Source organism: Sceloporus undulatus, chromosome 6 (genome assembly GCF_019175285.1).
Source record: "Sceloporus undulatus isolate JIND9_A2432 ecotype Alabama chromosome 6, SceUnd_v1.1, whole genome shotgun sequence".
Classification (NCBI taxonomy): Eukaryota; Metazoa; Chordata; class Lepidosauria; order Squamata; family Phrynosomatidae; genus Sceloporus; species Sceloporus undulatus.
This window is the reverse complement of record NC_056527.1, coordinates 37,638,027-37,662,273: the sequence shown is the minus strand read 5'-3', so window position 1 is coordinate 37,662,273 and position 24,247 is coordinate 37,638,027. Positions and strand designations below refer to the sequence as shown.

General features: G+C 39.4%; 1 protein-coding gene across 1 annotated transcript; it reads left to right on the top strand.

The window, feature by feature from the left end:
• Positions 1–3,695: 3,695 nt before the first annotated feature.
• AGR3 (anterior gradient 3, protein disulphide isomerase family member) lies at positions 3,696–18,754 on the top strand. The gene is made up of 8 exons (XM_042476209.1): positions 3,696–3,727; positions 5,181–5,307; positions 7,513–7,576; positions 9,839–9,891; positions 12,316–12,392; positions 12,514–12,577; positions 15,162–15,245; positions 17,833–18,754. Exons 2-8 carry the CDS (start codon positions 5,205–5,207, stop codon positions 17,880–17,882), a joined length of 495 nt encoding a protein of 164 aa, XP_042332143.1. The 5' UTR covers positions 3,696–3,727; positions 5,181–5,204; the 3' UTR covers positions 17,883–18,754.
• The last annotated feature ends 5,493 nt before the right edge of the window (positions 18,755–24,247 follow it).

Here is a 24,247-nt window from a genome sequence, read left to right as displayed (position 1 = left end):
GTATTGGTAGTGGATTTTTCCAGTGTCTTGTGGCCTCCTTGCTTTGCAAATATCAGATAGTCATGTTAGCTATGGGTTGAATCAGTCACAACAACTACAACTTTCCCAAGCTCTAGAGGCTGAAGTAAAGTTCACCTGATATACTTTTTAAAACTTAAAGGTTCTTCTGTTATTTTTATTGAAAATTAGAAATTAATGAAAGGAATCAGCTGGCTATTAAGATGTGAAAACATAATTTGTTTACTAAATTGTTAAATTAAGCAAATATTTCTTTTGTGTAATTACTTGAGTGGGAGGACAGCAGTTGTACTCTCAATTTCTTTTCAGTTTCTCTGGTGTGTGAGCTCTATTGGACTGAGGTCCCCCCCCCTCTTTTCTTTTAAATCACATTTCTAGCAGTAGTTTTTGACATAATAACCAGTTTCCCATGCAGAAGGAAATCAGAGAACAAAGACTTCTATGTTATGGTGGTAATATACTGCAGAATTGCTTCCTTTCCGGAATGTGCAGCTATTAAGGTACATTAAAAAGATATCCAGTATGCAACAAATTAAATCAAACACCTAAAATGAGAGGATGTTTTGTAGACACTAGAGCCTAAATTCTGTAGTTATTGCCAACTAGATTTAGACCCATTGAATAAAGAGGATTTACATACATTTTTGACTTGTCAGTCTACAAATTGATCAATAGGATTACTCTAGTTGGGACTGCCAACGGGAGTCAGGTTGATCATTTTCCATCTTGACATTAGGTGGACACCAAATTTTAAAATGGCCTATGAACAATGGATTCCTAAACATTTTGAAACAGATGATGGAAGATTCTGAATTATTCTGAATTATTCTGATGACCTCAGCCACACTTGAATGATATATTGGTTTTCATGATATATATATATATATATATATAGATATAGATATATTTTAACAGCATATAATAGATTTGCCCTCCCAATCCTACCAGAACTCACAGAATAATTAAGAAGTTGGAAAGAATGTGGTCCAAAAAATACAGAGTTGTGGACACCTTTTTTGGACAGAAACACAGGACATGCATTAACAAATAAATAAAGCATTTTCTTAATTAATGCTGATCTGAGAGGGTTTTTTTTGGGGGGGGGGATTAAAGAAAGGCCTTTCTCCACTTCAGGCCTTTCCAACTTAGTTCTGGTCTTTGAAAAGAACCTCCACAAGTTCTTTTGTTTGCAAAGATCTTTTTTTTAAAAGTCAATCAAAATGTTTTAAATACAGTAGAGCCGGCTTTGCCAGCTCTTCAATAATCTTACAAAATGTCTGTGTTTTTGCTATACCAGGAGATGGCGCTCCTGGCATAAATAATGAATTCATTTCTCTTAAGGGATAAATGGGTTTTAAATTACGACATTTCTTTGTTGGAATAAAGTTCATGAATTTCTGTCTGTCTCAGTCTTGTCATGTTTATTGGCATCGGATAAGCATTGTTGTGCGGTTTCAGTTCCATACCAGGTTGCAAAACTTTGTTTTCCCTCCACATGTGGCAATTGGTTTACATTTTTGTGTTTGTAGCAGTTGTCAAATATATCCATTTTCCCCATTGATTACAAGCATGTTTGTTAATGTTAAAATAAGATAAAGATGCAAGCCTGGTGATTAAAACATAAAGAAATTATATTAAAATACTATTTGAAAAACAATAATTATGGAAAGATATCAATGGGCAGAATCCCAGAATAACTGGAATTATGTCCAGTGATGGTGCTACACAGTGAATCTCATCCTGATCCCCTGTCCTGATGCCCCATTTACTGGGTAGCTGCCACTGCTATCCATGGGAATTTGTTTCCCTGTCAGTTGGGAGGCAGATTACTGATGCTCCCACCCTCTCCCAGGAGTAATCTCCTATGTAACAGGGACAAGTAGGATACTGGCTGCAATTCCCCTTGATGCTTGAAATCACTTTGGGGGTGGGGAGAGAGACCATCAGTCAGCTGCTTCCCCACCGACAGGGGAACAGAGGCCCATGGATCACAGTGACTGCTTCCAAGCAACTGGAGATTAGGTGACTTTCCCAGTCACTATATAGCCCCTAAACTAGCAGCTATGTCACTCTTGTGTGCCTTCAAGTCATTTCCAACTTACGGCAACTCTAAGGCAAACCTATCATGGGATTTTCTTGGCAAGATTTGTTCATAGGAGGTTTGGCATTTCCTTCCCCTGAGGCTGAGAGCATGTGACTTGTCCAAGGCCACCCAGTGGGTTCCATGGCCAAGCTGGGAATCGAACCCTGGTCTCCATAGTCCAATAATCCAACCACTACACCATGCTGGATCTCAAGCAGAGGGTGTTGTGCAAAAATAATTTGAAACAGGGCTATAGATGTCTCTGAGGGAATATAAGCCACTCATAAGTTCCTGAAATCAGATCAAGTAAGTGATTTAAAAGGAGGCCAGATTCTACTTTCCTTCTTATTGATCACTCTCTCAGCCCCTGGAATTCAGGCCCCAACTAGGCTAGAACAATGATGCACCAGAGTTTGCTTCTCCGGTTGCCAGGTTCAGTATGGGACAGGGTTCTTGTTGCTTTAATATTTCACTGATCAGAAAGGCTTACCATAAAGGTCTCTCAGGAGGAACAATGGAATCTCTCTCTTATGCAATCTCCCTTTTACCTGATGCAGTCTTCCCAACACATCTATTTACTGGCTGATGGAAAGTGGATGCGGGGAGATTGCAGAGCATAATTCTGCTCTGTTTCTGTCGCTGGAAGCAAAGACAAGATTCCCAGAATGTCATGGAAGATAGCTATTGCTGTGCTACAGGAATGGAGGGGGATGCTTTGCTTTTTCCTCTTCCCAATGCTACAGCCAGTCCTCTACTTTCAGTACTAGCTGTGGTAAGCCCCAAGAGGCTTCTGTGGGAAGGGAGTCCAAAATCCACTTCTATTGCATGCTCAGAGTTCTTTGGAGCCCAGTCAATTGTCTAATCCCCTCTTTCTTCCCAAGCAAAAGGGGGCAAAGATGATCCAGATCTGTCATTGATGCTAGGTAACAACTAAATGATGAATTCAAGACCAAAAAATAATTTTAAAAAATTCAACAGCATGGTATTAAAAACCGCATTCAGACAACTGAGGTCTACCCTTATCTTTACTTGGCTCGATGATTATTATTATCTGGAAGGTTAGAACATTTCTTTTTTTTTTTCCCCCTTTCAACTTGTAGGTTAAACTCTTTTTCTTTTTTACCTTGATTTCTTAATTACATTCTTTCACACAAAGTAACCCTTGTATCTCTCTACTAGTTTCATCCCTAATCTCAGAGTACCACTGAACTCACCCTTTCATTGGAAACAATGCCACCTACAGTTCCAACTTTCATGGCTGGTTTCTGGTTTCACTGAACTTGAGCCAGACCGTAACCTTTTGGGAGGAAAAGCTACAGATGCACACAAAACACTACTTTTTCTTTGGTTCCAGTATAATGACACCTGATACAAGCAAAGATGGAAGAAGAAATCTGAGAATTCAATATGCCAGAATGAGATCTTGCAGGAGTGAGATGTTCAGAGAGCGGAGAGAGGGAGGGATACCACTGGGCATTGCAATTCCTTTTCCAGGTGAATAAGTGCTTCTATGTCTGGATGAAGTGCCTAGGCATGTCAGGTGTTCTCAGGTCTATAAATCACACCCACTTTAAATCATTTATTTCCTTGGCCAGGAACATTCACCAGCACAACTGATCAGCTCCGGTGAGCAAAATCCAAAGTCTTAACTTTTTCATTGCAATTTATCCAACCTGCGATAAACAAATGCAAATTGCACATAGTGATTTATCAGTTATCTGTCAAGTATTCACTGATGGTGTCTCTTGCTTTTAACAACAGTGATTAAAATAGATCTCATCGCAGCCATAACAGTTTGCCACCAATGGACTGACGTTTATCAGGGAACAGGTCAAAACAGCTGAGACTTGTATAATGGTATTGAAAGAGAAATTTAGCTCAGTTCAAATATTATGATAAACGTTAGTGATGACTGCTTTTGTATGCCTTTGAAGCACGTTTGAATCCAGCATCTTGTGAATAGTTTTGTGAAGCTTAGCATCCTTTTTCTTAGCAAACCTGAGATGTATACTTAATCAAGCTTTATTAATTTCTTAACATTTTTTGAATAGCTGGGCTGTTCAGCATTACTGCCAACATTAGTATTATTAGATTATATATAGCCATTCTATTAAATTCTGTCATTCTAATGTGCATTGTTTACAGGTATTTAGGACTGGACACAAGCTTAAGCTTTACTTCAAGCAAAGCCATTAGAATTAATTAGCCACAGTTAACTTAACCATTCATTTAAGAAGGTGTGCTTTATGTATAACCAAATTTTCTGCCAACCTATAATGTAGAGAACTTGGAGCTAGCAGTTTTTGCCAATAGAAAAGGTTATATAACTCAGAAGAAATGTTGCGGTTATGTGACTACAAGTCATTTCTTATGGTGAACCTAAGGCAAACAGAGATTTTTCTTGGTGAGGTTTGTTCAAATAGCCCTTGCCTATCTATGAAAATGTATCTCCACAACAATGGAGTGCTTTCACATGTCCTTCTGCAGATTATCTGTCTAGCATACAGTCCTGCTGAAAGTGCCATTGATCACTTTGCCCATGGACCTGTAATTATATTATTCTAAAGGAGACAAATGTGCACCCTAACATGCTCTTATTCAGTTTAATATGCCTGCCAGACTGTTTTCTAAAATAAAAATAACCAATATGGTTATGCTGGATCAGGAGGTTAACCATCCCCATCTGAAATGCAGTTAGTCAATAGCAATGTCAAAAAAAGAATGTGCATTTTTTGGAGTTCTCCAGTAGTGTACAGTATATTTTTTACCTCTTCCAAAGAACAGGAGATGGAGGAAGAAACAGACTATCCAAAAAATCTAATTAGATTAGGTTTCTATTTCTTCTCCCCTCCCCACTTTGCTCAACTGTGGCATTAGCTTTGTGTGTGTGTGTTTGGGGGGGGGGGGGGTTAATATGTGCATTCAGTTTCAGTAGTTTGTTAGAAAGGAAATTCATGTTTCACCATAGCAAATAAATATATGTCTAAATCACATGTGCAAACACAACTCCTTGGAAAAATACACACTTAAAGAATTTGTTCTGTTTTCTATTATTGGGACTATCAAGAAAGAAAGAAAGAAAGAAAGAAAGAAAGAAAGAAAGATGCATTCAGCACTGGGTTTATCCTTCATGTTAATTGCTGTTTCCTCCAATTTTGCAATGGCAATCAAGAAGGAAAAAAGACTTCCCCAGACACTCTCAAGAGGTACAGTAGTTTCATTCTATTCTCTGAATTCCTACACACTTAGTCACTCTTCAAAGCATTTTACATTTATTCAAAGGCATAGATACTGAGGAAGGAATCTAACAAGACATTGGTTCTTTTAAAAAATACTTTTCCTTTCTTTCCACAGGCAAGTAAAGACTTTTTTATTTTAACAGGCCTTGGCAGACTGATAGCTCAAGGGGAAAGGGCCTTATATAATGTGCTGGAGTTCCTATTTGTCTTTTCCCCTTTTAATCATTTATGTTTTTAATAGCTTTTAGTATTTTGATAGTTTAATTACATTTTAAACTTTTATATGCTGTTAACTGCCAATTCTTAAACTATGTTTGTTCTCACTGTTTTTATTCTTTATTTTTTTACCGGCTTGAGTCCAGAACTAGGTGCCATGGGACAACAGGGACTGTCCCTAATGGTGCTGTAGCCATGTGCACACACTGCAATTGGGGACAACATGGGCTTGAGTATTCATGGATTTTAGTGTCCACAGGGGGGTCTGGAATGGATCTTCCACAGATACTGAGGGCAGATTGTATTCAGAAAAATACAAAGTACACTCATACACACATGATAGCAGCATTCAGAGACACACAGAGAAACATAGCATTCAGAGCTCAGTGAAATGGAAGTATGGGAACTGGATAGTGGAGTTTAAGAGGTTTAAAGAAGGCAATATTTATGCGTCTGAAAAGTAAACCATGGAAAGCGGGAGTGGCTCAGACTGAGATCTGAGGGCAACACAAAACATACATGGAGCACAGCCTGGGACAACTGTATATGTATGGTGTGCACAGAAGCTAGGTTTTTGAGACCAATATTTATTCCTGAAAACTAGCCTCTAGAGATGTGCTATCTTGTAATGTAACAAAGGCATGATGTTCTTTCCCAAGAACTGACAACCAGTACACCTATTTGGACTTGATTGTATTATCACCTGGATTGTCCACATGCCCTTGGTCTTCGCTTCTTTTCTCCTAGGAGCCTCAGTTCCAAAAAGGTCATCAGAACCTCTTAAGAACATGCTGGTTCCAGATACGAAATATGAAAAGATGGGAACCCCAAATATGGCATGGGATATGCAGGATGTGCTAACAATATTGTGCCATGGATCTCATGGCACACTGAGCATTGTAGCACTGTGTGATACAATCTGATATGACTCATTATAATTCACCAAGGATGTTGTTAATATCATGATAAAGTTATGTGCCATGGCATCTGATGCAGGATCTCAGCCTAAATAAATAATCAAGTACATAATATGGGCTAGAATCCTCTATCACAGACTACATTATGTAATGTTTCGTATACTTTAAATTGCATTGCATGTAGCTATGTAGCAGAGGTGCTAAGAAACCCTGTTAGTGAATTGTGAAGATGCATAACAGGACACCACCCAGAGTGTTCCAATGTGTGTTGGTTCAGCTTGGTCTTGGCACACAACAGGAGCAATGCACATTGTTCCTGATATTCATCAGTCCCATTGTGCATCAGTTCCATTGTTTACCAGTTTTGTTGTGCATCAGTCTTGATGTGCACCAGTTACTTTTCTATTTCCAGTAACACAATTGCAGTCCTTTACTAGATACCGACATTAGAAAACTGCCCACTGTAAGTCCGCTTAAAAGCATAAGTCCTGAAAACGTCTTAGGTTATTGCTTAATTGGGAAGGACAGTTGAATATAAGCCAACATTGTTGGGGGGGTTATTTATTTCATTTTATTTTCTTAATGTTTTGCATCTGAACTCTTTCCTGAAGGCAATAACCACTAACTAGCAACATAGTATTTTGAACAGTGAGAAAACATGAATTTTAAAATATTTTAGCAAGTACTACATGCTCCTACCTCGCATGCACAAATGCTATAGGCATAAATGTGATGGAATATATATCTATGATATAGTGCTACTTATTGGACTAAATTTATGTGGTTAGTCCCAGACAGACCCATTGAATTGATTGTTGAGTGGTGAGTTAACACATAGGTAAATCCAATTGATTCAACAGGTCATCTCTAGTTGGGACTAAGTGTAGGATTTAGGTCCGTGTCAGATTTAATAAGAAAGAAAAGCTACTGAACAGTCTCTGTACAAAAAGATTTCAGTACAGGTGTAATTCAATATGAAAAATATGTATTGGGTGGGTACTTAGACTTATAATAATCCAACCTGAATCTGTTGTTCTAGGATGGGGAGATGAAATAACCTGGGTACAAACTTATGAAGAAGGGCTATATCAAGCAAAGCAAAGGTAACACTATCATTAAAAGTGTTCTAACAAATGTTTTGCTCTTACAAAATGTTTGCTCTAATGGAATATTCCTATATCCAGTGATGCATGTCATACTGAAACAAGAAAAAACTGTTGTTGTTATTATTGTTACTATGAGTTGTATGAGTAGTAACACTTCTCCTTCTTCCTCTCTTTCTCCTTCTCCCTCTCCCAGTGGCATATAAGGCATGTTTTACACCTGATGCAGGTCATTATTTTAACATCCCATCAAGAAAACCGGGCAGGGAGTGTTAAAAATTATATATCTGTTTCTGCCACTATTGCCACTCCCCTTTGGCTCCCCAAAGAGACAAGAAGCAGCAAAAGCTGGGGTGGGGGGATGAGTCCTCCATGTTACCAATGTTGTTGTCACTTGTTTCTTTAGGGGGCCAAGGGCCTCAAAGAGATGAGCAGAGGGTCTGAAAGACTCAGGCCTCCTCATTTCCACTGTTTCTGCCATTCGATTCTTCAGAGGACCATGGGTCCAGAAGCAATAAGCAGTAGTGGTGGTAGTGTGTGGTGGCTGACTCCTCCACATTACCCTGGCTGCTATCACTAATTTCTTTGGGGGGCCATGGTCTGCAAAGAGATAAGTAGTGGCAGTGGGGTGTGTGGAGGACTCAGGCTTCCACGTTCCTCCTGCTGCCACCGCTCTTTTTCTCAAAGGGCCACCATTGGGTGGCCCCCCCCCCCCCCCCCCCCCCGAGGTGTTACCCAGTGAGGTCTGCCCCCATTCCACTAGTGACACCCTCCCTTCTCCTTCTCCTTCTCCTTTTCCTTCACCTTCTCCTTTTGTCTACTTCAAGGAGCTTTGACTTATGGCGACCATATGTATGAGAGAACTCCAAGAGCTCTGATCATCAACTGCCTTGCTCAGATCTTCCTAATTCCTGTAATGCTGATTTCCTTTTTTCCTATTTCCTTTACCAAGTATTATAATATTTTCCAATGACTCATGCCATCTTACAATAGTACAACAGCCTCAGTTCAAGAGCCTCATTTTAGTCATTTTGACTTCTACTTAAGTGTTTGGGCTTGATTTGCTCTGACACTCATTAATTCACATTTTCCTGAAATTACTGTGTAGCAAACTGATTAGGGCCAAGTTGATGTCAGGTAATAGCTTACCAGGCGAATCTGCGAAGAAGCCTCCAGAAGTATGGCATGTGTGAATCTCTTTTGGCTAACAGTTCATTCTTGCTAAGTGCAAGAAGGGACATAAGTATGCTTGTTTTTCAGACAAGATGAGAGACTAGCATTCAATATAATTTTTCTGGAAAAGTTTCAAACAACAACCATTACACTGCAACAGAGTGAGATGATTGTAGCCATCCAGATGTTTTCAAATGCAAATCCCATTCATCAAAGCCAGTATAGCCAATGGTGGGGAGTGCTGTCAGTATCTTGCCCATCTCTGTATTACAAAATATAAAAGCAAGAAAGTGACCAAAATCTGAACTTCAGCATGGGTTTGAGAAGACTTCTAAACCAGTGTCCTAGTGCCCCTCCTATCAGGCTGGTAGGTGCCACAATGTGCTTATTGGAGAGTGTGATCAGAAATGTGAAAGTATGTCAGACTTGTTGCATTGTGCTGCTTAAAAACTCACCTGCACTATTGTTCCATTCCAGTTCCAACGGTGCACCTGGGGTATCTGAAATGGGGACATTGCCCATCCACAATAGGAACCCCCCCCCCCCGTGAAATTTTCCTTCACACCAATTTCTGGCATAGCAGTAATTTAAAATTCCAGTTTATCATTCAGAGACAAAGAAATGACACAGGCAATGTTCCCAAAGGGATGCATGTAACAAATATAAGACTTATGAGTGTGAATAATTTTCATGTCCCACTCCCTAAAGAGCTAGAAATTTGGGGACTGAAGGAAGTTTAGGGACCTAGGAAGTGTGCAGGGCAGTCTCCAACATAGCCATAGAAGTAGCTGTGAGAGAGTGATAAGGACATTTCCCTTCCGAATAAGAATTCTATCCCTTTTGATTTAAATTGTCCTTCATTATCCAAATTTCTAGCATTGCAGAGACAGTTCACTGAGAACTGTTTACACCTACAACTCTTACATTTGCTGTGTGTGCATTCCCTTGATAATTCTCCCACTCCTTTTCTAAATCCTCCTTTATTTATTACTGACACTTTCCCTCGATTGTTTCACTTAGTGGCAATTGTTTTGCATTACAAAGGAAAGTATTTGCATTTAATCTAATATATTTTTCTCTTTGAAAAAGTAATAAGCCACTGATGGTTATTCATCATTTGGAAGACTGTCAGTACTGTCAAGGTAAAACAAACCAGTTTCATTTCTAATGACTATTTCTACAATGTTTCTGTAAGCATAAATAATTATATAAACTAACTTTTTTTTGATACTGAGATTCCAATCCAAAAATGGTTATTGTTTAATATTATCAGAAAATAAGTGATTTGGACTAGGTGGTGTAAGACTGTAAATAGAATCACTGCCAGAATTATTGGTTTCACTCAGATTCTAACCCTGTTTGAGAATAGGAATTTCACTTTGGAAAATGTCAAAGTTTTACTTAAAAGATGCTGTAATTCAAAGTGAGACAGCTGCCTTAGGCATCACATTTTGGATGGCAAGAAAAAGGTGGAAACTATTACTTATTACTTCCTTCTATTATTTTTACTGGCAGGAAAAGGTACCTGTCAGACAGCAGCAGCTGGTGGCTTCCATGTCAGTGGGACAATGTATCATTCTAAAGGAGCTGTCCAAGGTGCTGAGACTCATCCACCAAAGAAATTCAGCACCCTGGTAAGCTCCTTTAAAGTTCAGGCTAAAATCAGGAACAAATTAACTCCCTACTGAGACAGAAACCACCATCCACCACCATTTCCTCCAAATAACTGGATCAGTTGTAGGGCAGTGACATTTGCTGCTTTCCCTGAGCCAGCAAAATGTCCTGGGCTATCCCTTTGGAGTACTCTTGAACTTTCCTTAACACTGAGGATATATTCATACAACTACTGACCATATGATCGCCATTTAACAGAATATGCATTGTTCCTAAATAAAGCTTACATTTCAGAGTACAAGTCGCAAAATTGCTCAGATAGCAGAGACAGATAGATCCTTTATTTGCACTACTCTCAAGCCATTGCAATAGAAATATTAGATTGATGGGGCATATACTCATCTCACAAAGCATGGAGGAAGTGTCATTGATTACTTTGCAATTTATGATTTACATTTATTTATGATATGTGTTTTGAGGTTGATTTTTGTACAGAGAGCAACAATTGGCCGTTAATTCTGATGCTGACATGCTCATTATAGAATTTACAGAGAGAGAGAGAGAGAATTTCCAGATACTAAATATATTGTTGGGAATTCTAGAATCTGCACTTTCCCAATTTCCTAAGCAAGTTCCAAGCTTTTAAGCAGGTTCCTAAACCGATGTAGAAGGAATTGTTAGTATCCTCCAGTCACTTAATATCAGCAAAATACTTAAGGAATACTTAAGTAGCAAAATAACTAAGCAACAGAGGCTTGTTTTGCTATGAATTTTCTTTGTTATAAAAAGTAGAACCTAGCATGGACAAATTTCTGTTAGGTGCTTCAGCATGGATTTACTAACAAGACCCAGACTGAATACTTTTCATATTTAGTATTGTTTTGTTCTTATAGCTTTGTAACCAGACACAGACATGAGTGTGGTTGCCTAGCATCCCTCTCTGAAGAATTTGTTTGGAACAATGCCCTTTTTATCTACTTGGCCTCAATACTATTTAAAAAAAAAAACCCTGAGGAAGAGGGCTTTCAGTTACAACTTGAGGTTTACCTGACTTGAGGCTAATCATACGTAGTATCATCTCAGTGGGCAAAGATCATATATATGGGCTTCTGAGTTTTGATCTCCATTTTGGATAATGACCTAAGCAGCCAACTGTATGCTGTGCCTTGCAGATCTCCCAGAGGAATGTCATCATCTAGCAAATTAGACTGCTCCTTGAATTCCAATGTGTGAATTCCAATAGGGATAGCATATGAAAGGACAAATAGATAGCCAGATCTATCAAAACTGACAGTCATGAATGTCAAATGGCATGTAAATATTTGCAGGCTAAATTTTCTTCTGTATGTGTTCCTAACTCTGAATCAGGATTATTTTGAAGCCATTTATTGAGCTACATTGAGTTTTAGTTGTACTTAGAGAAGACCCAATGGATTTCAATGGGTCTATTTCCAGGTGTGACAAATTGTGGATCTTACCTACAGAAATCCTTAAAATGAATTATATGAGTAGGTCTTGATTCAAAAGATGCTATATTTTATTGTCTTCTTAGAGCTTTTTAGCATGAGCCAAAATGAAGCTGGAGAGAAGCAGCTTTCTCCTTGCCTCTTCACATGCTGTTATGGCACTTCCATTCTCCTTAAAGAAGATGACCATAAAAGAATGCCTTTTGCCAAATGGACTTTTCCAGCATGGCAAAAGACATGCTTTTATGTTTTTTCTCTTGGTAAGAGAACAGATGTGCTTTGATGGCATGCAGAGAGGCAAGGAGAAAGCCACTGAGAAAGCCACTGGCTCCATTTCAGCTTTCATTTCACATTAGACTTGTATACAAAATGCCAGAAGTAGGTCACAATACCTAGGTCTATCATATATTGCTTTGATGTAGCACCAGATTCATTTGGTTTGCTCTTTTTGTATTTGACATGGTGGTCTTCTCTCACTTTCTACAGCATTGAAGAAGGTTTTTGCAGAAAACCAAGAGATACAAGAAATGTGTCAGAACAATTTTGTCATGCTTAACCTCATGGTATGCAGAAATAATCTCTCTCTCTCTCTCTTAAATCTATTATTCACTGCAGGGAGGGGGGTCATAGACAGGTATCCAATTCTGTAGTACTTTTTAAGATGATTTTCACTCTTCCTGCCAGCATGAAACCACAGACAAGAACTTGTCACCTGATGGACAATATGTGCCGCGAATTATGTTCATAGGTATGTATCAAATATGACTGTGAGAACTTCATCTGAATGTAAAATAATTATTGCTAGCAGTGACCAAGCACATATTCCATTAGTGGCAACTGTTGATTGATGTTGTAACTTGGAGTGGTCAAAGTGTGGCTATAGGGCCAGATGTAGTCCCTAGAATTCCCAGACACCACTACAACCTCCTCAACATGGAGTGTGAATCAATGCTGGGTGATTTGCCATTTAAACATAACTCTCTCACATACCAGGACTGGTTTAGACCTTAAATAAGCATTTCAAGAAGCTGGAAGTTGGTCACTTTCTGTTTCTCAAACAGGCCTTCTATGTCCTAAAATAAGCCCATGGTAAAATAATGTTCACATAGCAAATTGTGCCTCCCAAGAAACATGTGGATGGCATCAGCTGTGACTTAGGGAGGGAAATTTGGAGTTATCAGGGAATGCAGTCCACCAAGGTCAAAGGGACAGCAAAACAATGTAATCTGGAGTGAAATTCCTGGCCTGACTTTTACACTTTAGGTAGTGGTGATGGAGGCAAGTTCTGTAGGACATTCAGCTTCTGTCCCAGTAATCATTCTAGCTCAGAGATAAATACATGGCCCTCTGCATGTTGTTGAACTCTCATCCGCTCTAGACAGCGTAACCAGAATGGTGATGGATGATAGGGATTACAGTCTATCAGCATCTGGAAGTTCAAATGTTAACCAGCTCTGTCCTAACTGACATCAACAGCAGCCCCCTTTCCCATGGGTTAACAACATTTACAAAGTACTGGCTAGGATGTTTGCTCCACTATGCCTCGTTGCAATGAAAGAATTTCACAACACCATCAGTAGCAGTACCAATGGTTTTGACTAGGAATCACTTCTCCTGCCACTGATCAATATTAATGAGAAAGCTTTGCCTGCTAATACAGAATTAATTAAGTCTTTTGTTAGTGCAATTACATTTCTAAGTGTTCCAGCTGACACACAAAATACATGAAGCAGAAATTTGCAGGATTACCTAGCAATAGTAATGTTGACATAAATGTTGTATTTCTCTACAAATGGGTTTGTTCTGCTGGAACTTCTATCAGAGACACTGTACATTCATTGGAGCTAAGACAGATCCACTAAAACCAGTGGGAAATAGATTAGATGTGACTTTCACTTCTCATTCATTTCAATGGCGGGTTACAGACCGCCCATTTGGGACGGGCTGTACTTGCCCCTTTCCCCGGTGTATCGGGGCCTCAGCTGCCAGAACGGCAGCTGCTGAGGCCCCGATTTGCCGCTTTTCAGGCTGCGGGGAAACGGCAAAAGGCCCCTTCCCCGCAGCCTGAAAAGGGGTGTCCTTGGGGCTTCAAGCCCCAAGGACACCCCGCGGCAGCAGGGAGGAGGAGAAAGGGGCCGCTTGGCCCCTTTCTCCCTTGCTTTACTGGGCGCAGCTGTCTGAAGGCTGCGCCCAGAGACACAAAGCAGCGCCACAAACCAGGAAGGATCTCCGAAACGGAGCTCCTTCCTGGTCCGCGCAAAGGGCGCACTAAGCGCCCTGGCGCGGACCGACGATGTCACGTCCACGGCGCCCCATATAGAGGCGGCACGGTCGTGACGTCATCATGGCGGCCCCCATGTGGAAGGGGAGCCGCCATTTTGTACGGACTCAGTCCGTACTTAGGGGGTGCGGAAGTACCGCACCTTCCTAACCTACTACAGACTGACTCCGTACTTTAATGGTGGTCTGTAACCCGCCAATAAGTCTAGATAGAACTAATATTGGTTTTAGTCCTCTGTCTTGTCATATACTAATGGTTGGTTGTCCCCCAACAGCATTCCAAAGTGAGGGTGAACCTATCAGCTATGGATTTCAATCTGTTCCAGGACATTCTTGCTTCATTCTTGCCTAAATGCAGCATCTCATGAGTCCTACCCACATGTCATACCTTCAGTCTCTGATGGGCAATGGGTCAGTTCACAGCTAATGTGAATTTGGCATTATAGGAATGAACCAATATATGCATCCTCTTTTCAAGAGTGCCACTTTCATCCCCTCCTCCTCCTGTTTATATCCTTCCTTTCCCCAAAACACAAGGGAAATCAAAAATTAAAATAAATACAAATAAAAGCACTTACAGAATAAAATCATGTGAAAAGTTACTGCTAAAAAAACAATTAAGCTATTCATAAAATTAAAACTGTTTATAACAAATCCATTAAAAGGCAAATGATTAAAATCAGTTAAACAATAGTCAATTCCTTAAAGCCTGTTGGAACAGAAAGGGTTTCATATGCAGATAGAAAGACAGCAAGAAGAGAATCATCTTAGCTTCCCCAGGAAAGGAGTTTCAAATTGGTAACTTCGTGTTTTGTAGAAATCCACAGTTCCTGTCATATCCAAAACAGCACACTATGGATTGGCCTTGCCCCGCCAGTCAGAACAGCAAGCAGTGACCAAACCTACACCCTAAAATTGAGCCACACTAAAATTAATTATAAAATAGGTCTTTTCCTAAAAATGTTTGTTCCATAACCTATGTGCTTTCCAAATAAGATGTTCAAGCAGAAATGATTGCAACATTTTTTTCTTTTTCTTGTTTGCTTTTCCAGATCCTTCTCTCACAGTGAGAGCAGATATCACTGGAAGATACTCTAACCGAATGTATACTTATGAGCCTCAAGACCTGCCAGTGTGTATGTTTTTTTTTTCCCAAAATAGATTTTATATTTATGCCACCCATGATAGAGGTTTCCATGTCTTGTCTCCACCCAAGGCTGGCCCTACAATTAGGCAAAGTGGGGCAGCAGATTTGTTTTATTTTATTTGTAATGGAAAAGTAGGAGATTTTTAGTTCTTAATTTGTTATTTTATTGTTATGGCTAGGTAGGGATTGGGGTAGCAATAGGATTCACTTACCCAGAGTAACTTGACTTATTGTCAGGAACTATGCACCTTGACTTGCAGGGAGGTAATGGTGCTATTTTCTACTTGACCTCAGGAAGCAAAAGTTTTGGGTCACACTCCTGTGCCACATAATATAGTCTGAGCAAGCCCACTTGAATTAGGATTGTTTAGTGCGTCATAATATTGCATGCCGCTATTTGTTTCCGCCCTTCCAGTGCTGATCCACATGGTTTACAAGGACAAGATTTGTGCAGTTAGAAAGAGGGTGGCTTTTGTCCTCTGTGGCACCTATTGCATCAGCATAGCACAAAAGCTGTGAGCCAAGTCATGTTAACAATGGAAACAGTAGCTTTTTTAGACCTGCTTGATTACAACCTGCAATCCTGTACCCACTGACTTGGGAGTAATTCCCAGTGAATTCAAAATTGTTGTGTGCATTAAAGTCATTTATGACTTATGGCAACCTTAAAGTGTACCTATCAAGGGGAACCTTGCAGGTTTTGTTCAGAGTGGGGTTTGTCATTGCTTTCCTCTAAGGCTGAGAGTGTGAGACCTGCCCAAATTGGGTTTCCTTGGCTAAGTGGGGATTCAACCCAGCTCTTCCAGAGTCCTAGTCCAACACTCAGACTACTACACCATGCTGGCGTCTCACTGAAGAATACAGTTGTCCCTCCATATTCGCTAGGGTTAGGGGAACAAGACCCCTGTGAATATGGAAAAACCGCAAACAACAAAAACACTGTTTTTACCTGAGAGGACCCCTCTCTAGGAATCTCTAGGTCCTCCAGTGCAACTCTGTGATCAATGTCCAACATACACTGACCATAGAATGGCACTGGAGTAGCTACAAATGGTCTTTCAGTGCAACTTTTAGTTAAAGTTGACAGCAGAGTTGCACTGGAGGACCTAGACAGTCCTAGAGAGAACATATTAATGAAATCCATGAATAATCAAATCCGCAAATATCAAAGCCGCAAATATGGAGGGATGGCTGTAGTTCAGACAATAGTCTTCAGCATTGATCACAATAGATAAGAGAGCTCTTGTATAATCTTGTATACACATCTCTCAAATAACAGTGTGACCTTGGTGACATATCTGCCAAGAACTTGACTTCTGTGTAGGCATGTGTATGGTATTGCACTGTTAGTTATGAGACTTACAAAGTTCAGTCAATAGCTGAATAGCTCAGATAAATCTAATGGATTTAATGGGTCTAAAATAGTCGGGACTAAAATAGGATTTAGGTGTATATGCATCTCAAGGCCATCCTGCACCTCCTAAACTAGCTTCTTAGCCTTTTGTGTGATGATAGGTCTTCCAATAGTGTCAAAATAAAGTCCATCTGCCAGTCTGGTTGACATGAATGTGGATTAGGAAGAAGGATCATCTTATCTTTCACCTATGGTAGTAAAATGTCTTGGGTTAAGTCTGCCTCTAAAGCTATGGAAGTTCCTCCCAGGAGTGCTTAGGACAACTAATAATTTATTTCATTTTCACAAGCTCTTGTAACATCCCTTTCCCCCAAAGAGCAACTTTTCATAGAAATGTTTCTGTACTTTGCTTGTAGATTTCATTATTTTTTAAAATTTTATTTGTTTATGGTTTTTAATATTATTCATTCTTCTCTTTTTACCTGTTAAGTCACTCTTCTGGTATTCAGCATTATTTCCAAGCAGTTTAATAAATCAGTTTAATCAAAACATAGAGAATAAGGGGAAGGACATTACAATACAGGATGAAATCTGAAATACTTCAAAATCCAAAATTGTCCACACGGATGGCTGATGGTCTCAATGTACACAAATTTTGTTTCATGCATGAATTTTAAAGTATTGTGTATAAAATTACCTTCAGGCTATTTATGTAATGTCTATATAAAACATAAATGAATTTAGTGTTTAGACTTGGGTCCCATCTCCAAGATATCTCATTATATACAAGTATTCCAAAAACCAAAAATACTTCAAAATTCTAAATACATCTGGTCCCAAGCATTTTGGATAAAGGATATTCAATCTGCATGTGTGTGTGTGTGTGTGTGTGTGAGAGAGAGAGAGAGAGAGAGAGAGTATAGGCTCTTGGTATCCAGTGGGTTTTGTTCCAGAAGCCCCTGTGGATAACAAAATCCATGGATATACAAGTCCCATTAAATGCAGTGGCATAATAAAATGGTATCCCTTATACAAAATAGCAAAATCAAGGTTTGCTGTTTGGAATTTATATATTTTCTTAAATATTTTAAGAAAATATTTGAATCTGTGGATAAAGAATCCATGGATACAGAGGGCCAATTGTGTGTGTGTGTAATTTCATTATTTTCTAGAATTATATTGTTACCTCGTCAACATTCACTTTACTGTGTTCTGCTTGCAGTAATAGAGAACATGAAGAAGGCATTGCGCCTCATTCAGACTGAGCTGTGAATGTAAGCTGTAACATTATCACCACCCCTCCCCAGAAATGTGAACCAAGAAGAGTCATCTGTTAGGGGTGTGCAACCAACCTAGTTCTCTTCTCCAAAATGGCTTTCATTACCTGCTGTTATCTCAACCAAAGTGTATCTTACATTTTCCAAGGGTGGTTATAGTGGTTATGATACAAGACCTCCGCTAATGAGAAGGATGACCCAGTTTACTTCAGGATTCCTCCTTCCCTACAATTTCATATTTTCAAATCCCAACCTCATCAGAGGGCCTACTCTAGAGTTTGAGAGTTCACTTAACCTTAAAGTCACAGCTTTTGTGTAACCATTAAGAGCCTCCATTCCAACCCATCTCAGCTTTTCACAGTCCATTATTTCATGCTGTGTTAAGGACACCACAGCAAGGCAAGTGCAGTTGAAATAGTTATTAGATGCTAATCCCCTACAGGTATGTCCAGTGCAAAAGGAATCTCCAAGGATGTGTTTCATGGAACTCTATCACAAGCTTATAATCTAATTTGTGGACTGTATATCATTTGTGTTTTGACAAGTTCAGTTGAATTGTTTGGATGTTCAAACAGAACAGCAGGGTTGCTCAGTGTTCGTATACAAGACATCTAGATTTATTAGTTTTTATAAATAGTCTTTAGTTCTCAATCTTACAGAGCTGAATAGATCAAAGTTTCTTGCAGGGTGTAGCTTAAAATTATTGCAGAAGTCCTCATTTTGCTAGAAATGTAAGCACAAAAGTTTTCTTAAAGCATGATGGTAGGCATGTTTCTTCAGAAGTAAATTCCATTAAGTTCACTGCAGATGAAACCTTAGAAGTAGTTTAAGATTTTGGCCTTTGTTGCTTCACAAGAGACTGGATTATCTGCACATTATCTGGATTATGGTTTACATTGTATGTGACATTACTAAAATAATAAAACTGCAGTCAAAATCTTCAGACGTCTGCATGGTTGGTTTGTTTAATAATGTATTTAAAAGGTTTATATCTGCAAAATTTCAGATACCATTTAAAAAGCTTTGTATCTTGGGCATTACCAAGATTTTTTTCGTTGTAAGACATTGAAATTTGCATTAGTTATGGATTAAATTCAGTTTAAATCGGTTAACATTCACAAGTCATATTAACCCCCATTCACCAGACTGGAACATTTTAATTCTCCATTGTCATGGTTTGTTTAGAATCTACACTTCCTGCTAGACCTCTAGTACATGAACTCAGGACAAATCTACCTTTTAGAAATAAAGCGGTTTGACACCACTTTGTTGTAGCTCCATGCGATGGAATCTTGGAATCTGTAGTTTCACAAGGTCTTTAGCCTTCTCTGCCAAAGAGGTTGAGTGCCTCACAAAACTACAAATCCAATGATTCTGTTGGATGGAGGCATGGTAGTTAAAGTGCATTATATCTACAGTGAAGATACACACTGAATTACCTTTAAAGTTGCAGGCACTGTTCTCCAAATTTTGGACATTTGCCATGTATAGTGCTATTTTACACGCCAAAACAAAAAAACTCCAGCTGAGGAAAAATGTTCCAACAAATCTAGTGCTTTTTGCTAATGATCTATACTTTTTTTTTGTCCCAGACAGTGTACCTAAAGGTTTGGGACAGTCCTACCCTTGCAACCCTAGTAGTGCACAAGTTAGCGCAACCTAATCAGTAAGATAGGCTAGTTGTCAATTGACCCCTCATTGTTTTCCACAGAATTCAATAATGCAATGCTAGGAATGTCTACTCAAAAGCAAATTGTCTAAGTGAAAGTTCAACTGTTTCAAGTAAGTATTACAGTACTGCAGCATGTAGAATTGTTCCCAATGGTTCCACAGGGATCTTAGATCTTCTGCCACTGAGTAAAACTCTGACAAGGGCGTCCGACTGAAGTTCTCTTTCTGATGGCCACATCCTTACTCACTAGCAGGAGGGAGTGAAAACTTCATCCTCTATCCAAATGAGAAGCTGAACAGATCTCCCTCATCCAATTTGGTGGCTAGTCCTTAAGGGGGGCTAGGTTGGCATATATATTGGTTAACAGTAAGACTATATAGTTCCATTGAATATAGAGCAGTTATGGATCCATAACTCGGTTATAAATCCATAGTTGCAACACTGAATATCTGCCAACAAAACGTAACAAAAACAAACAAGCAACATAATATGTATTTTAATTGCTTCTTTTCAGACTTGTTAATGTGTAATGGCAACAAACCAGAAACACGAGGATGAGTGACAGGAATTAATTACTTTTTAAAATTCAGTTTCCAAGCTCTGGGCCCTTACCATGAAACATCAATTCAACTGTGCCTACACTACTTTCTTTTTAATCTTAAAAAAACACATTTTTAGTCAAATATTTAATGACTGTCAAATTACATTCATCTTTTTTACTTTCATTGCTTTTTATTGCATTTTGTTGTATGTAACTGTTTACAATTACAATATACTACACCAAAAGGTTTTAATGTGAACCACTTCATAAATTCCTCAAATATATAAATAAAATAGATTTAGCTGGGATCCAGGAAACTCTATATATTCCAAGACAGCAGTGATGCTTTTGCTTCAAAGAGAGATGTTTGATGGAATAATGAATTGTGGTTTTATTTTATACTTTTCCATTTTTCATTTTAATGTACAAGACTCACATATAATATCAAGGATGTGCAGTTCTCTATCCGCACCACAGAGGGGCAGTGTACTTATACTAAGGATTTTACAAGTAGAAATTAACAGTGTTAGGAAGGGAAAGCTAATTCTACTGTAGGCCCATTTATAACAGAATTCTGCGTGTTAAGAACCTTCCTTCCCAAAAGGTTTTCAGTAACATTTAACTTCATTTACTCCTCTAACTGTCCTACTTCCCTTTGTGTCAACAAGCATCCTCCAGGATGCTTCAGAGCCCCTGAAGGACGATGCCATTGATGTTTGTCCAGCTACAGGAACATAGGACTTTATCACATGGGAAAAACTGGGGGAAAGCAGAGGTTTAAGCGGACATTATCCCATGAAAATCATGCAATCATGTTGAAGATTTTCAAATGACGTCATGAATAAAGAGTACACATCCCGGCAATAACCAGGTAATAACCAGCAACAAATTGTTCACGGTATTTCCCTATGAATGACTTCTTGCTGGTTATTACCTGGTTATTGCTGGGATAAGGTCTCTTTAATCTTCAACGATTGCATGATTTTCATGAGATAATGTCTATTTTAACCGCACTTCCCCCCTATTTTCTCCCATGTAATGAAGTCCATAGCTGGATATATCTCTCCATCACCCAGTAAATGGACTTATTGGGGCAACTGCAAAAGCTAAAATGTGGGGTATGAAGGTGGAATTGGGTCACTGAGCAATCAGCAGAAGATTCTGACCTCTAAAACTATCAAGAAGTTGGACTTAATATCTGCATAATCCTCTAACAGGTCTGATCTGCCTGCATTTACAGAGAAAGACAGTTTCAAAAATAATGTTCAGGTTTTAAAACAGGCGTGGGAAATCCTTGGTCCTCCTAGGGCCCCAAAACTTCTGTTTGCCCTACAACTCCCACAACCACTTCCCATGAACCATGCTGCTTGGGGCTGGTAAGAGCAGCAAACCAAAGCATCTGGAGAGCCAAAGGTTTTCTATCCATTCTACAAGAGAAGGAAGTGTCAAGATAGTGATAAAAGCTTGCTGTTGTGTGCTTTTTAAGTCATTTTCAGCCTATGGTAACCCTAAGGTGAACCCATCATGGGGGTTTCTTGGCAGGATTTGTTTAGAGGGAGTTTGCCTTTGTGACTTTGCCTTTGTTACCCAGTAGGTTTCCATGCCAGAGTGGGGGGGGGGGGGTAGAGCACTGTTCTCTAGAGTAGAAATAATGCAGCCTGACATCGCTTTATGTTCTATAGCTCATTCTTAGGGAATCCTGGAATTTGTAGTTTTACTAGATCTTTAGCCTCCTCTGGCAAAGACTGCTGGTGGCTCACAAAACTACAAATTCCAACATTTTGTAAGATGGAGCTGTGGCAGCTGAAGTGATGTCAAACTGCATTAGTTCTACAGTGTAGATGCACCCATGGTCTGACACTCAACATCATACAATTCAGCCTCCTACTGAAAAAGTGTTCAATCCTGAAAACACTTGGAGTGTGAGTCCTTTTGGACTAATTTATTCAGTTAATAGAGGCGTGGTACAGGCCAGCAAAAAGTGGTGTACCAGTGGTGTATTAGGATTAGGGTGCGCGCAGCATATACACTCTCCCTAACCCTAGTATGTGCTGGCGGTGGCATAATAGCGGTGCCCTGTGTACACAGGTGCTGCCGTTATGACGTCACAGCCACGCTGCATCCAAATAGCACAGCACGTGTGTGACGTGTTTGCACCACCCCAGGCCACTTGTGGTGGACTAACAGCAGCATGAGAAGGAGCTCCGAAACGGAGCTCCTTCTGGTGCGCGCCTCATTCCTGCAGCCACAAACGGCTACAGGAATGGCCCCTTTCTCCTCTGGCTGTGGCTGTCGGGGTGCTCCAGGGCATGGAGCCCCAAGGACACCCCTTTTCCAGGCCATAGGGAAGTGGCATTTTGCTGGTGAGGCTGCCCTGCCTCCAACCTGGCAAGAAAAGGGGTGGCTGTGGACCACCCCTTTTCCGCTGTCTGTACCCCACCATAGATAGCATACATTCAGAACAGCTTGATCAAGAGCAAGTATTGACGCAAAAAGCAACATTGTCAAGTTATTACCACTAGGCCTTCACCTTCTTGCACTATGATGGAACAAGAAACACATCCAAACAAAATTAAGTACTGATCTTTTCAATCTTCTACTTATTCTTTTTCTTTGATTGGATTTAACTTGACAAGAAGCAATAAAAATCTATTTATATAATAAAACAGCTAGAGTGCACCAGTAATACTGATTTGTTACCCCTCTCCAATGGATATATTTGCTTGGGTTCAGATTATTTGAAAGACCATGTGTTTTATAGACTACAGTAAAGCCTTCAGCTTCATAGACCATGGAAAGCTATGAAACATTCCTGGGAGTGCCAACACATCTGATAGTCCTGATGAAAAATCTGTACCTAGGACAAGAGGCTACTGTTAGAACAGAACACAGAGAAACTGAATGGTTCTCAGTTGGCAAAAGGGTCAGGCAAGGCTGCATCCTTTCACCTGATCTGTTCAACTTATATGCAGAAAGTTTCATATGTAGAGCAGGCACACAGAAGGAGTGAAGATAGGAGAAAGAAATATCAATAAACTGAGATATGCAGATGACACCATACTACTAGCAGAAAATACCGTAGACCTGGAACAACTATTAAGAAGGATTAAAGAGGGACAGTGTACTTATACTAAGGATTTTACAAGTAGAGATTAACAGTGTTAGGAAGGGAAATCTAATTCTACTGTAGGCCCGTTTATATCAGAATTCTGCATGTTAAGAACCTTCCTTCCCAAAAGGTTTTCAGTAACATTTAACTTACTGCTCAACATAAATAAAACAAAAATAATGACGAATGAAGATCTACACAATGTAGACAATGAGGAAACTGAAATAGTAAAAGAGTTCCCATATCTTGGGTCAAACATTGATCAGAATGGGGACAGCAGTCAAGAAATAAGAAGAAGGCTACAAATGGGGAGGGTGACCATGAAAGAAATAGAAAGATTCTAATATGTAAAGATATACAACTAAGTATCACATGAGCACAAAAGTTAGAATCATACAAGCCATTGTTTTCCTTATTACCATGTACAGTTGCAAGAGCTGGACAATGAGGAAAGCAGACAGGAGGAAAATCATTACATTTGAGATGTGGTACTAGAGAAGAGTGCTGATGATACTGTGGACAGCCAAAAAGACAAACAAATTGGTCCTAGAACAATTGGCTCCCTGGCTCCCATGATAAAGTTGAGGTTGTCATACTTCGGTCCCATCATGAGAAAGAATGACTCACTGAAAAAGATAATAATTCTAGTAAAGGTGGAGGGATATAGAAAGAGAGGAAGATCACATGCTAGATGGATAGACTCTACTAAGGTGCTCACGGGCTTCAATTTATAGGACCTAAGCAGAGCAGTGGAAAACAAGGAGTCTTGGAGATGTCTTGCCATGAGTTGGGATCAATTCAGTTAACAACAACAAGAACAACAAAACAGTTTAACTTTACAGTATTGGTTTTGTTTCTTTTTATTCTTGTTACTTGTCTAGTAGCAAAATCAAGGTGTGCTTTTTGAAATTTATATATTTTTAAAATATTTTCAAGTCATGGATAAGTGAATTCATGGATAGAGAATCTGTGAAAACAGAGGGCCAACTGTATATGCCTTTCCATGTTTTGAGATCTTCTGGAGAAGCCCTTCTCTCT

Coding starts and splice junctions, on each gene's coding strand:
- AGR3 (XM_042476209.1), top strand. CDS start 5,205: ATGCATTCAGCACTGGGTTTATCCTTCATGTTAATTGCTGTTTCCTCC. Junction 5,308..7,512: donor TCCCCAGACACTCTCAAGAG/GTACAGTAGTTT, acceptor CTGTTGTTCTAG/GATGGGGAGATGAAATAACC. Junction 7,577..9,838: donor CTATATCAAGCAAAGCAAAG/GTAACACTATCA, acceptor TCTTTGAAAAAG/TAATAAGCCACTGATGGTTA.